This window comes from Struthio camelus, chromosome 4, assembly GCF_040807025.1.
Source record: "Struthio camelus isolate bStrCam1 chromosome 4, bStrCam1.hap1, whole genome shotgun sequence".
NCBI lineage: Eukaryota > Metazoa > Chordata > Aves > Struthioniformes > Struthionidae > Struthio > Struthio camelus.
The window spans coordinates 22,842,741-22,856,548 of NC_090945.1; the positions used below are offsets into that span (position 1 = coordinate 22,842,741).

The 13,808-nt window shown below is 37.4% G+C and overlaps 1 protein-coding gene and 1 long non-coding RNA gene across 17 annotated transcripts in view; one reads left to right on the forward strand and one right to left on the reverse strand.

Moving 5' to 3' along the window:
- LOC138067155 (uncharacterized) overlaps positions 1-7,544 on the forward strand; it is a 75,220-nt gene extending 67,676 nt beyond the window's left edge. For both annotated transcript variants that reach the window (XR_011140873.1, XR_011140872.1), the window contains 2 exons: positions 4,538-4,604; positions 7,276-7,544. This is a non-coding gene — a long non-coding RNA (uncharacterized lncRNA). The remainder of the gene's footprint in view (positions 1-4,537; positions 4,605-7,275) is intronic.
- The window catches only part of ANK2 (ankyrin 2), a 360,943-nt gene that overhangs the window by 39,609 nt on the left and 307,526 nt on the right, over positions 1-13,808 (reverse strand). For 14 of the 15 annotated variants that reach the window (XM_068941794.1, XM_068941796.1, XM_068941799.1 and 11 more), the window contains 6 exons: positions 9,335-9,559; positions 7,556-7,654; positions 6,179-6,333; positions 5,071-5,282; positions 4,009-4,213; positions 2,045-2,141 (listed from right to left, as the gene is read on the reverse strand). In XM_068941794.1, the coding sequence (XP_068797895.1) occupies positions 2,045-2,141; positions 4,009-4,213; positions 5,071-5,282; positions 6,179-6,333; positions 7,556-7,654; positions 9,335-9,559 (993 nt within the window). The remainder of the gene's footprint in view (positions 1-2,044; positions 2,142-4,008; positions 4,214-5,070; positions 5,283-6,178; positions 6,334-7,555; positions 7,655-9,334; positions 9,560-13,808) is intronic. The other variant, XM_068941803.1, reaches the window with a different exon arrangement.

The following is a 13,808-nucleotide window of genomic DNA, read 5'->3' on the forward strand; positions in this document are numbered from 1 at the left end:
ATTACTTACTGTAGATTACACGGTATTATATCCCACAGAGCATGTCTTTCAAATGTGATGTCTCTCGTCTTACTCACCTATAGTTGAATAATAGTGAATTTCATGCTGTGTTTGTCTTTATAACATTTAATAAACGCACTGGTTAAAAAACAGAGGCTGATGACATCTTATAGTCAGAAAGCATGTCTGATACATAAAGGCTTTGCATACTGATATTTTGCTTATAATGTGTGGGAGCAGTACACTATGCTGGACTCAAACAGGAGAGGCTATATCCTATTCTGAGAAATACCCAAATGCTCAAATGATTTGCTGCCATACCCCAGGGGATAAGAAACAAAACAGATACTACATTAAAGAAAAGCTGTAGCCCAGGAAATGGAAACCAGCTGTGCCTCAAAGTACACAGTTTAATTCACATGTATTTTAACAGTCAGGCATCAGCAGATCCTCTGCATGGCACAAGGGTGAAAGAGTAGATGCACTTTTAGACCAGGGCACAAGTACAGCAATTCAAGTTAGCTTGTCCTTCAGCAAAGAAGTCACTTAATTCTCTGACTGTAAACACATGAAAAATCGCATTTGCTAGCTTCAGTGGCATTTGAAATCAGGCTTGAATTTAAGTAATCTGCTGAACATTCAGTCTAGATTAAAAGGAAGAGATGGAACTCATTAAAATCTCTATAGGGGACCCAGCCTATGTCACAGAACTTTGCAATAGTCATCAATTTAAATGTCATCATGGAGTTAGAAAACATCCACTAATAGTATCTTTAATGGGTTGATTCCACATGTGTTTCTTAAATTAATCTTTAATTTATCCCTTTAAAGAGAATACCGCAGGTAACAGATGAGAGCTAAGATCTCCCTCTTGTGGTCACTATTATTAAAGAAAAATGCTTGCCTGAACTCAAAAGCAGCTCAGAAAATGTACGTAAGCAAAGCGTTCAACTTAATGGGAAGACATTTCTGAACTAGGAAAGTATAGAAAAATAATACTTCATTTCTCCTTACTTCAAAGGTTTTACTGTAGATCAGACTGTAGGAGCTGAACTCATTTTAACGTTGAATAAATTATTAAGTTAAATAACAAATTTAATCTAATAGTAACAACTGCTCTGGCCTCTGAGTGTTTGTAGTGAAGAAAATTCATTGATTGTCATAGGACTAGTCATATTTAAAGTTATTCAATTTTTTTTTTTTTTTTAAGTTTGCAAGACTACACACCCAAAATAAAACTTTTTCAGGTTATGGACTGCATCTCTTGTCAGAGAGAGTGATCACAAGATATTTAAGCATTTCTGTGACATAAATCATAAAGAGTAATAAAAACACTGTTACTATTACTAATTTTTTACAAAATTCTGCTTGTCAGTAAACAGAGAGAAATTGAAACCCACTGTAAGAACAAAGGGTTGGAAGAGATTCTTCTAGATCACAGTTTGGTACATCTGTTTGATTTCTTTTTTGTTGGATGTTCTGTAAGCAACATCTTCTCTTATAAGATGTAAAATGAGCTAGTCCGGATAAAGGATTTCTATTTCCATTGAAATTTTCATATTTCAACTTCGGGGGGCAGGGGTGAATTATTCAAATTGAAACAATTTTTTTTCTAACTTCCTGAAATCTGGACTGTCCTTCACATTACTATTTCAGAAAATTAGAAAATTGAGTATAAGTTATATATTGAGTATAATTCATTCCTGGGATAGTGGCAGGTGCTGACTGCAAAGGACTAAAGGCTGAGAAAAAAATGACAAGAACATCCATTTCTTTCAGCAGCTGCCAAGGATTCTAGCTCTTACAGTTCTGGTACCTCTTCATGGATTCAGCAGTCCGCTTTGGGCTAGGATAAGCTCAAGGCTTACAAAATACCTGGCCAACTGGTTGCCAACACAGACAAAATGTCTTGTGTTCCTTCTGCTACATAAATATTTGTTGTAAACAAAATGTAAAAACGTGTTGTAAAACAAAGCGCATACAAAGGAAGAAGCCATACACTTGAAAGCTACATTGTAAAACTCAGGTTTTGTTGCAGAGGTACCTGGCAGACACATTTGTTGTGAAGGAAACACATTCATTAACAAAGGTCAGCGGTGTTGTTCCTGTGATGTCTTCCCACTGGGCAGGGGTGGTTCCTCCTGAAATGATGATAATAAAAACAATATTTAAAAGCAGAAAAATCTCCAACTTTCCGGGCTTCTAAGAATTATTCTAAATTGTTCTGAATTTTTTATCACTATGCAGCCAGTAATAATCCCAGGCATGCCTTCTGCTTATGCCCACATTATTCTACTAATGGTAATAGCATTGCATAGGTTTCATGTGAGACAAGAAACTACCAAAATACAAATGATTTGCAAATGATGAGTTCTGTAGCACAGCTCCAGAAATGTTAAAAGAGGCTGAGATTTTTGGGGGGAGAGATTTTTTTTTAATAAAAATTACGTTTGTTTGTTCTAGACTGTTCACATATATGGGGCAAAATTAGCCCAGATATAATGCAGTGAAATCAATATTGTTGCACTTGGGAAACAACAATATTGCTACTAACAAGGACAACTACAATTTATGATTTCTATAATCTACTTTTAAAAATAATTCAAAGCAGAATCAGGTCCAGTATGTATATAACTAAAAAGTTTTTTGCATATCCTAAAGAAGGCCTATGAAACAATTTGTGTCTGACAACCTCTCCAGGAGATCCTGAAGCTGAAATGTGCATCTCCGTATCTTTCTGTACACCAGACACCCTTCTTGATTACTGCCTTGATTACTGGTCTATTAAATATTTCTGCCTTTGACTCTGATGTTACCAGCTTTCTATTTGTCCCATACATCTGAAAATGGGTCACAATCTGTCACCCTTCAGATATTCTGGAATGAATGATGGGGACTTAAACTCTTTTTTCAGGCTTTTCAACATATATTCTTGCCTCACATTTTGGTTGCTTTCCAGTTCTGTTAAAAGTCACACTGAGCTTACAGAAAACAGAAATAGAAATATTAATTTCTAACAACAGTGTCAAATATTTATAAAACACATAAGAACTTGAAGTAAAAACTAGATTCAATCTACCAGGGCTAAGTCAGAACATCTGTCTGTCTCTCCCTCTTCTCATATACAGCTGACTTGTTCGATATCCTTAAACCAAGCTGTTCAGTTAAGGAATACTCCCCTTTTCAGAAAATAACCTCTTTTCTCCCTTTAGTGAAGCATTCTTGTGACCAATTTCCCTTTTAAAGTTTTCCAGAGGGTCCGGAGAGACTTACTGTTCCTCCATTCTTCTTCATAAAGGGGAATCCTCTTCTTAATTTAAATAAGCACTGTTTCATTTTCTTCAAAATGCAAATGTCTCTTTGTCCACCAGATGTTATCTCTGGTATTTCACCAGCTAACAACACTTTTGCAGCAAGAACTTGTAAAAGCACCTATCCTGCCTTCTCCCTCCCACGCCCTCCCACGACTCGCTGGCACAGCTCAGGGTGTAATGCATCTTACACTGGATTGATATATGAAATAAGTTTGAACATTAACAAAGATACCTGACGCTAACTTCTAAATAAGATAAACGTATACAGCTCATTACCACCAACTGAGAGTGGACATGATGGTAATCACTTTAGAGTTACAACAAGCTTAAAGTGATTAACCCCAATATTTTTCTCTGAATCATATACTGAAACATTATGTCTGCATTACTTTTATGCTGCTAGGCAGAAGTATGTTGGTTCTCAATAAGAAACTATAAGGAAAATCCCCCCCCCCCCCAAAAAAAAAAAAAAAAAAAGGCAAGCAAAGGGCTGCAATACACGTCTGGTTAGCCCAAACAGCAAATGTTATTTCTGCTATAAACTGATTGATTGGGAAGTAATTTATTTTTGCACCCTCACCCTCAGTCAAGTTTTCACCAAGCTTTACATATGAATAGTAAGTTTAACACATTTAACCCACAGCGTTTTATAATTTCAAGATGCACAAAAAAATCTTCAGTATATGCATCTTACCTGTTATGCTGCACAGTAACCTTAAAGTGGGTGTGTCACCTCCGTAACCATTCATGATCCCATCACTGGAGGCTTTGGGGATGGGAATTGTCATTGTGATTGGTTTATGGAATTTCCTTCTCCTGGGCTCCAGCGTGACTATAGGACTGAAGGTAGCCTTGTTGCCTAAAATCTTCTTTATAAGTTCAGTATGCATAGGTTGGGCCTTTCCAAAGCAAAAGACAGAAACAGGATAAGTCACTTGAAAACGGTTTAATGAACAGGTAAAGAACTGGGTCTGTATACTGCCATAAAACTCTAACCGTTTTCCAGCAAATGGCACAATTTCCCATGAAAATCTTCTGACAGAAGAACATAATGCCAATGAGAAGAGACTTCCCCTTTGCACCTCTTTCTCACTTCTTCATCCTCCCCCTACCCCTCTACCCTGGTGCTTGTCAGACTCTTTATTGAGTTAATTTAACTCACTAAACCAGCAGAAAACTATTCTCTTGTTTTGTTTTGTTTGGTTGGTTGTTTTTTCTTCCAGGACTACCTCTGAGCTGTGTTGTCAGCTGTTCACGGAGGATTTCAACAAGCACAGCAGCCTGGTCAAAGTAAGTAGTGGAGGCAGCGATGGAGGTGGGGGTGAGACAGAAGGGAGGGGAACAGGACTTCCCCCACCCTGCAGTAGTGAACTATTAGGCAGGGTTACTTAACGTTGAGGAACTGTACATTGAGTAACGTAGATTACACCACTTCCTGCTTCTCTGATGCCTTTCATGAAAATTATGAAATTCCTGTTTGACTTATGCTAGTATCATCATCATGAAAATTAAGTGCTCTGCTCAAGACCATATAGACAGTTACAGAAAGGAATCTGAATAAACTGAAATGCCCAAACCCTACCACTTGTGTTAACTACTGCATTCAGGGTCTTTGGGTGTTTTTTTTTTTTTTTAATTAGAAACATTCCAGATAACAATGTACAAAATTATCAGCTAACGTTCTCATTCTCCAGTACAGAAAAGGTAATTTTGTTCTCTGAAAGGAAAGATGAGCCTTGTAATTGTTTCATTGTACCTGGAGGCCAACACGAATTCGCTTAGTTAGGGCCCCTTCTGGGAAGACTGCCTGCACTTGTGGTACAACAGTGCTGCTCAGCACACCTCCCTCAGGTCCAATAAGGTTGCTGTCCTGTTTGATCCGGGACACCACCGCAAAGTACTGCGGGAAATCCCGTGTGATAATGCGGCAGATACGCTTCTTCTCAAGCTCCTCTGGAGTGTCAAGTACTGAGGCAAAAGAGAAGATGGTCAGAAAACAAGAATTTCATGGATGCAACCCAAGTGAACTTCAAAGTGCATTCAAGTTTCTCTCAGTTTAACTGCAACTATGGAAGCACTTTGTCTAGAATTCAAAGGGGAAAAATGAAACAAACCCACAGTGTTTTATGTCCAGCTAAAGCAGAGCAATCAAGAAAGAAATACAGAAAGACTTAACATCTAACTGAAGGGAGCTTAAGACACCAAAGTTGTTAACTTTCCCAAAATGCGGAGGCACGCAAGTAAAGGAATTGGTCCAAGCCTCTTTGTACTTCACATTGTGGCCCGGAGCAGCATCAAGAAAACTAAACCCCAAATCAAAAAAGTATCAAAGTATGATGAGTTCATCTTTAAGTTGAGTTGCCTCATTTATTTATTTATTTTTTTAAAAAGGCATAAAATTAGTAACAATTTCTGCAGATCCTAGACAGTCCAAGTCCGTTCTCTTGTCTCAGAAGCAAAAAGTATCCATGACTGACATTTCCTCCCACGACGCAGCTACTTGGAAAGGATTAATATGGTAATTGTTTTGTTTTGGAATGGTTCTTGTTATGGAAACTGTAACACTGTGAAAGGAGGCAGGAGAAAACACAAGTTGAGCATCTGTTTTCTCCCTGATGATGGTAGATTTTGTTTTGTCGCAATGCTTCAGTAGACCACGCAAGGGAAGTAAGCGCAAGTACACACTGCTTATACTGGCTTGTGTACTAAGAAAATTATTATGCTCCAGTATGACTGAAATGAAGTGTCTGGAGTATGTATGTAGTAACAGAGATTCTCAGAGACGATCAAGTGTGAGTTGTTCAACAGAATGAATGCTACAGAAATAATGCAGAAGGAGAGAAAAAAAATATCCCACTGGATACCTTCATCCATCCCATTCAGGATTTCATTCAGTTCATCCTCAGTGTATTCACAGAAATGCTCCTTCCAGCTGTCCCCATTCTCACTGCGCAGGATCACCAGCTCTCTCTCCTTCCCACGCAGAGCAGCAAAATGGGGAATCTCCACAATCACAGGCCTGACACAGCAACACAGCGCATTAAACGTGCACAGGAGAAAGGAAGAAACAGGATTAACAGCAACTCTATTCAGTCTGCTACAAAGTGACCTGGAATTCTACCTATTTCTCTGGAATACTTTGGTGTAATCCTAAACTAGTAGGTCACTAGCACATCTGAGATTTTTACAAGGATCCAGGTAGTGCTGAAGGACAGATGAGAAGTGCATTCACCTCTTTCCACAGTGTGAATGATATTTGATAAGAGAATAGTGCTTAAGAGGAAATTTAAGAATTGTTTTGCAAATTCATAAAAAACGTGCTCATTTTAGGTGTCACTACTGTCTGGGTTAACCTGTGCAACTTCATTTCAAAGAGAATCTACTGTAACAAATATCAACAGTGAGACAAATTCTGATCTCACTTATACCAGTGCAAATCAGGATAATTTCATTGCAATCAGTGGGCAATTTATGTTCTGTGCCAATTTTACTTCACTGTAATTCTACAGATTCCAATGGATTTATTCTTGATTTACACTCTGAGACAGATAAAGACGGCCTGAGGAGATAATCTGTGTGTTTTGGGTTTTTTTTTTTTTAAACGTACAGGACATAAGAATTTGCCTGGTTGCTTCCTTACTAACAGATGTCAATATATGTATCAATGTATGTGTGTGTGTATATATATGTATATACACGTGTGTACATAAAATATATCTATATTTAAATATGTGTATATGTATTCATACACACTCTTAGAAATAAGAGAAAATATAAATATATTTATATATACACTTCTCTAATGAGACTACTCACACAGGTTATCATGTACATAGTAAATGTCCTGGGTTCTATTATACTCGTGATATCCATCATATATCTTATTGATTATTTAACCCTCAATTAAAAAAAAATTTACAGTAGATTCTTTTTCTTTTTTTTTTTTTTTGTCCAAATCCAGGTTGCTTTGCTACAGACATCAAGCACATAACTAGGAAGATCTCATGCCAAAACAAAAATGAAGGCCACAGTACTTTAAGAAAAAGATACAAACATACCACCAAAACAAAACCACATACCACAAGGGTTTGAAAAATGGTCCACTAAGGGTTAGGTATACAAAATTTCAAATCATAGAAAGGGACAATATCATGGGCGTAATGACATAAAAAATCATATTGCAGAAGGAGGAGAAGAATAGGGAGGTCAGCATCCATCAATTTGTTTCAAGTCTCTCCTACCCAAGAAATTTGGTCCCAGGAGGCCCCAGCTGAAGGATTCGGCTGACCAAGCTTTCTCCCTCATTAAGTGGGGGAGGAGCCGTTGGCAGATGAAGTTTACTGAGTACATCCAAAGCAGCAGTGAAAGAAAGAACATAAATAAACTTTATGTATTTTTTTTTTTTTGCCAGAATGCCAGTGCCACTGTCTGGTCCACAGAGTGGAATTAGGTCATACACTGAATAAGGTTCCACCTTAGCAATAACACGTCGGTGACAAACATCAGCAAAATGAGTTCCATTAATTTAGGATCTCTTCTTGCTTCCAGGAAGACAGTGGGAGTTTTGGCAGTGAATTCAATGGGAACAGGAAATGGATCTTACTGCAGGCAATACAGCAATTTTCTGATTTCACTGCCAGCGCACCACATAGAAAAACGCCCCCTGGAAGGGAACAAAGCTCTGAGAATATAAACCAAAACTGTACTATTTCCAGGTCTTTCAGATAAGAAGTCCCCAAGAGACAGAGAAACCATCAAAAAAAGAAAAGGAGAGCTATTTACGGTCAATAGGTGTATGACAAAGATAAAGGAAACACTGAATGTGAGAGCATAATTTTTCTTCTGCTCTTGAGATTTCTTCTTGCATTGCTCTAAAAGTGACAAGGATGTGAAAAACATATCTGATTAGGCAGCTTCTTTGTTGTTACTGGTGATGTTAAGAAGTATCCTACCTGTCATAGAAAATGGTTGGCTTGCTCTTAGCATCACATTCTCAGTGTTCTAGACTGCTCTTGTTTTCTTATCAGACTGTAGCAGCAGTGAGGTAGCCAGAGCATGTGTTTCACACTCTATATAAAAGCAGTGGGCAGTTAAAAATCACTAACCCACTTTTCTCTCTTTCCTTAAGACTTTAGAAAAAACACTACCCAAGATCATGGCTCTAATGACTGCCTGTTATGATAGGATTTTAAAGTAACTGGTTTGTTTCAAAATGGATTTAAACTATTCCCCTTTACGGAGTCGTTCTTTTTTCAATTTCTGAGTGAAGCAATTTATTGTAACAGAAGGGGTTCCTTCAATCCACTTTTGGATGCCACAGTTGATAGGGAGAATAGCTGGTAAAACAACTTAAAAAAATGTGGGTAACTGCTGCTTTCAGTTGACAATTGCTAAAATAAGCTTAGCACTAGACACAGAACTGAACAGAACTTCAATTAGCACTAGACACAGAACTGATCTTTCTATGGGTTTTGCAGCACAGGACAAAATAAACTGCCAAGGAATTCCTGGCTTATCCTATTGCTTGACTTTGCAATTTCCACCCCAGAAATATTAAAGGCATGGTGCTTCCCTGATAGTCCAAATTATTGATAACACAAGTCTCTAAAATAAGCGGCTATAACTTGTGTTGTATATGTAGCAGGCTTTACATTTGGGCTTTAGATTAGTGCTGTGCTATTCATGTCTTATATGTAAATTATTTAAATATAGCCTAAACTGCCTTTTCTAGCTGCAAAGCGATTTGATTCCACTCTACAACACTGAGTAATAATTACATCCAAGGAAGCACGTTAACTTTAGTGCTAGTAGTTATAATAGCAGTTTTCAAAGGAAAAGGAATAAAAGCTATGTGGACTGTTAACTAACAATCTATTTGCATTTCAAGTGACTGGCCTGTAACTATATGCTACAAACATTTTTTTCGGTTCAGATCTTGAAAGAGGAACCACTTCAGTGCAACTTGAAAACAGATGAAAATATACTGAGCATTTTCACTCAGGCTGCATGGCACCACTTACCCAAGAAACTGCGCACCAGAAGGTCCCACTTCAATGAGGCGGCTGGCCAGACCTTCTCCTTCCACCATGGGAGGCATGGTGGCCAGTCTGTGGCGTTTGACCAACCGGCAAGTCACTCGCGTTGGAGCAGTGCATTTCCGTGGAGGAATAATGATTCGCAGTCCATTGTGTCTGCAACCTCTCATAGCACCCCCACGAGCATCCACCATGAAACTAACTAGGAAGCTGAAAAGTCAGGAAAAAAAAATTAGATACAAAAGCATACCATAATTCCTTTGGTTATGTTTCACTTGCTTTTTTCTCCCCATATGTAACAAACAATGTATATAAATATAGGCCTCTCTCAAGATACACAATTACAATTTCCCTTTTTCCCATGTGGAGCACTAAATTATGCTAACATTATTTATTATTTAAACTGGCAACAGCTATCTAAAGAGTTCATTGTGGGAAGAGTCTTCTTTTACAATGCTAGTGTTGGTATATACCAGCAGGCACTAAGAAATGTACGTGTGTGTGCATGCACACATATGTGTGTACATATGTATTAAAGTCAAGTACAAATACCACTACTCTGTACCCGTGAGCATCTATATTGTAAAGTTGGCGCTATGTATATATTTTGTAAAAATAATATATGTTATTGAAGAAAATTATTTATGACTCAACAATAACGATAAAGGCAATCCTGACTGGAGATGTTGGTTTGGATTCTTTAGGTTACTCTATACAATTTTCGTTATTTGATTCAACTATAATTTTTAAAAGTCAAACATTCTTGGATTAAAAATCAAATTTCATTCTGGAGTACTGGGATACAATTCTTAACACATCAGTGGAGCTAGCATCTATTTATGTTAAGAATTTCTCTATCTCTTTAATAATAATCTCTTAAAGAACTTTTCCCTTGATAGTAAGATTGCTGAAAGAAACATTTTAAGGCAGCAAAATGTATTACAAAAAAAGAGACTGTATAATAGCCTAAGTTTAGGTATCACACTTTTTTCCTTACCCTTTGCAGCACTAAATAGATTAGGAAAAGATAATGGTGGGCAAGAACCAATAAAAATCCTTGATTTATTAAAGGAATCTTAAATTAAATTAAAGAAAGAACAGAACTTCAATTAGGGCTTAGAATAGCCCCCCCCCCTTTTTTTTTTTTTTTTAAACACAAGCTAATAACCCAACATGTCTTTACTGTTTGTTCATATGAGATAAAATAAATGAAGATGAATTTTGCTGAGATGACAGTAGCTATAATTGTTGTACAGGAGGTTTATTTATGGATTTTTGTTTTTCTGTGTCGCTTTGCACAGCATTACAATGCCCCAGTAGAAAGCTTACAGATGCAAAAGCCAGTTACAAGAAGTCCTCTCCTAGCTCAAGGTAAATTGACCTTATTTATTTATTATCCCTTAAAAGGAATAAAAAGCTGATCCTGAAGTTTCTTACACGCTGCGCTTCTTTCTAAGTCATGTATATAACCAATAGGTAGACTTCAATAGATTTGTCACAAAGTTTAGGGCGTTCTTGTAAAATGTATAGAACTAGTTTAAATTTTGTATTGGTTTATTGGTTTATTATTTAAGATCGTGCCTGATGTGGTAGAGGAACATCAGGTTGCTGGAAGTGAAAATAAAGAGTAGATGAGACAGAACAACATCAGGCTTACTTTTAGCCACTAAAATAGAGTTATCACATGGGGAGTCACACAAACGCTACTGAAGGACCTGCTATAGAGAAAAACCCTTATAGCATGAGTTACAAACACAGGTATTTTTCCACTGTCCCCTTGACCGTTCTGTGCAACAAACATCGCATCCATTCATTATCCACACAGCGACAAGTAATTCCACATGCTGGAAAAACACAACACACAACACACCGTGCAAGTCAGAAAAATGGATGACGGGAAGGAGCCACAAGTGCCAGTCAGAAGCACACCATGCACCACAGACGCCAGTCTTTCTCACACATGCAGTCTCCTAGTCTACTACCATTCATATACCTCTAGGTTTTGTTTAGTGTAAAAGTCTGGGTAGTACAACCATTATCTCATTCCTTAGATGTTGGTGTTTCTGTGGTTTTAAGAAGGGCGAAAAGAAAGAAAAGGAAAACAATTTACAGCTTTGATTTTCTGGGGACTGATGTTGAAAAATGGGTGCTTCCTTCATGGGTGTTCCTAAACATACTTTATACGTTTTAAAGCACAGATGAAAGACTAGCGTAAGAAACACTAAATGCTCAATTGTTGCAATAACGCTCTGTAGCTTGCTTTACAATTTTGCTTTAAATGTATGAAATAGTGTTATCAAAGTGTTTCGGAACTATGTTTCAAAGAATCAGTCCAAGTCTCTATTATAATGGGTTCTGTAAAAGTAGTTAGTAACACTGAATTCTGGAAGAAGAATTTCACATTCTGGTAATAATACTATGAGCAACAGAAATACTACCCCCATAATTACCAGAAGCTAATGAGTGCACTTACTGAATTAAATTGGCATACACATTTTTCACCGAGTAAGCTGTCATGAGTATAATTCTTATGATTCATTTATTTTCCCTACTGACGTAATACTCAAGATTGTAAACTGTAACAACAGGACCATCTTTTTTTCCCGTCTGTCACTGAAACATTAGCATTAGTTCACCTTTTACATGCTCCTTAGCTTATTTCCCTATGCGTCTCAAAAATGCCAAAACCACCGTAACTGCTACAAGACGACAAACACACATACAGTAAGGGTCCCAATCAAACAGCCTCTCTTCTGATCGCAGTAATGAATTTTGTTGCCTTTAATATGGTGCTATTTCTCTGGATAAATTTATCTGGATAGTAGTTATTTTCAGACTAACTAAAAGGTAAGTAGAGTACTGAAATAGTAGTGCCCTCTTATAAAGCACACAATGGACAATTCAGGTAACTACTCTGCAGCATAGAACCAATGTGAAAGCCCAGTCAGGAACAGTGCTTGATTTTGACTGCAGCAAGCCAGTATCTCACCCACACGGGCAACAACTGCCCTACATCCCCACAGCTGGAACGCTTGGAATCTAATACAGAACAGCTAAAAATTGTGTGACATTTGTCTCCAGTAAGCACTAGAGATACAAAGTGATAGTTGATTAAGGGCTTAATTAAAGTGGCGACTATTTCTTTCAGCTTAAGTTTACTTAATGTGTCTAACAGAAAATTGTGTCAGAGCAAGGTCCTTGACATCCATCAATGAAACCAGGTATTGCCCTGAAGAATGAAAAAACAGGCAAAGATAACTATCATTGGAAGGAAGACACGGAGATAACAGGAGTTAGGGTAAAAGGAGAAGGACACTATTATTCACTGTAAAAACTGCTGCTCTTATCACACAGAAGATGCAATATGTTTACTAAATAATGAGATACAATCTGGCTAACAGGGAATGTATATCCCATTACATTTCAAAAAATGTAATGTTGCCCAAATAGACTCCCAGATGGAATGGGAGATTCCTGGAAGATTCTGTGACTGAGTTTGAAACTACCGCAAAAGACTGCAAATACCCTTCAAATGCCAGGTAGCAAATTCAGACAAGCATGGCCTAGAATGAAGATAACAGGGAAAGGCTGGTGCCAATTATCATACTGAATATGGAGGAGCTGGTTCGCAAAAATCAGCTATTCGCTATTATGACGTTTCAGAAAAACTAATTTTGGAGAACTAGCAAGAACTCATGAATGTAATGCAAAAGAAAGAAACACAAGGGGAAAAGGTTTTTGGCCAGTGGCATAGAAGTCTGAATGGATAATATACTGATGCAGGATTTGTAAAGCTGACACAGAATGTGGAAGCATGTTCTTTTGCACTGTACTATCCTGTTTTTTTCCCAACCTTTTGCCACATCTATTTTTCATACACTTAATTCAATTTCTTTTTATTCCTTTTTTTGTAAATCAGCACAACTCACATTGCTTACTTTGACTGTTCATATGTATTAGCGTCAAGCTAATCATTCATAACAAAGCATTTTTCATGTCTCTTCTGCTTATTTGCTATGCAACAGGACAGCAGGATGGTGACGATACTGCTCCATAGTTGGAAAAGCTTTGACCATTTCAAGTACTGTGCATATCAATATAAAAATAACTTATACAAAACAAATGCATGACAAGATAAAATTTGCTTTCAGAAACATGTGCGTTTAGGAAAATGAAAAAAAATGGTATGACTAATGTAAAGGAACTGTAAAATGCAAATTATGTTGTTGTTGTTCTCCCTCCCCTGTTATTTCCCCACTCCCTAATGTTTCTTTTAGCAGATGATGTTAAGTGACAAGACTGAGGTAGGAATAGATTGTAGGTAACTAAGCTTAGAAAAAAAAACACCACCACCACCACCAGCAGGAATAACTGGCAGATAAAGACATCACTGGCGTCAGTCACACCTTTTTGTTGTAAATTCCCATGATCAAGAAGAAAATAATACATACTACTAATA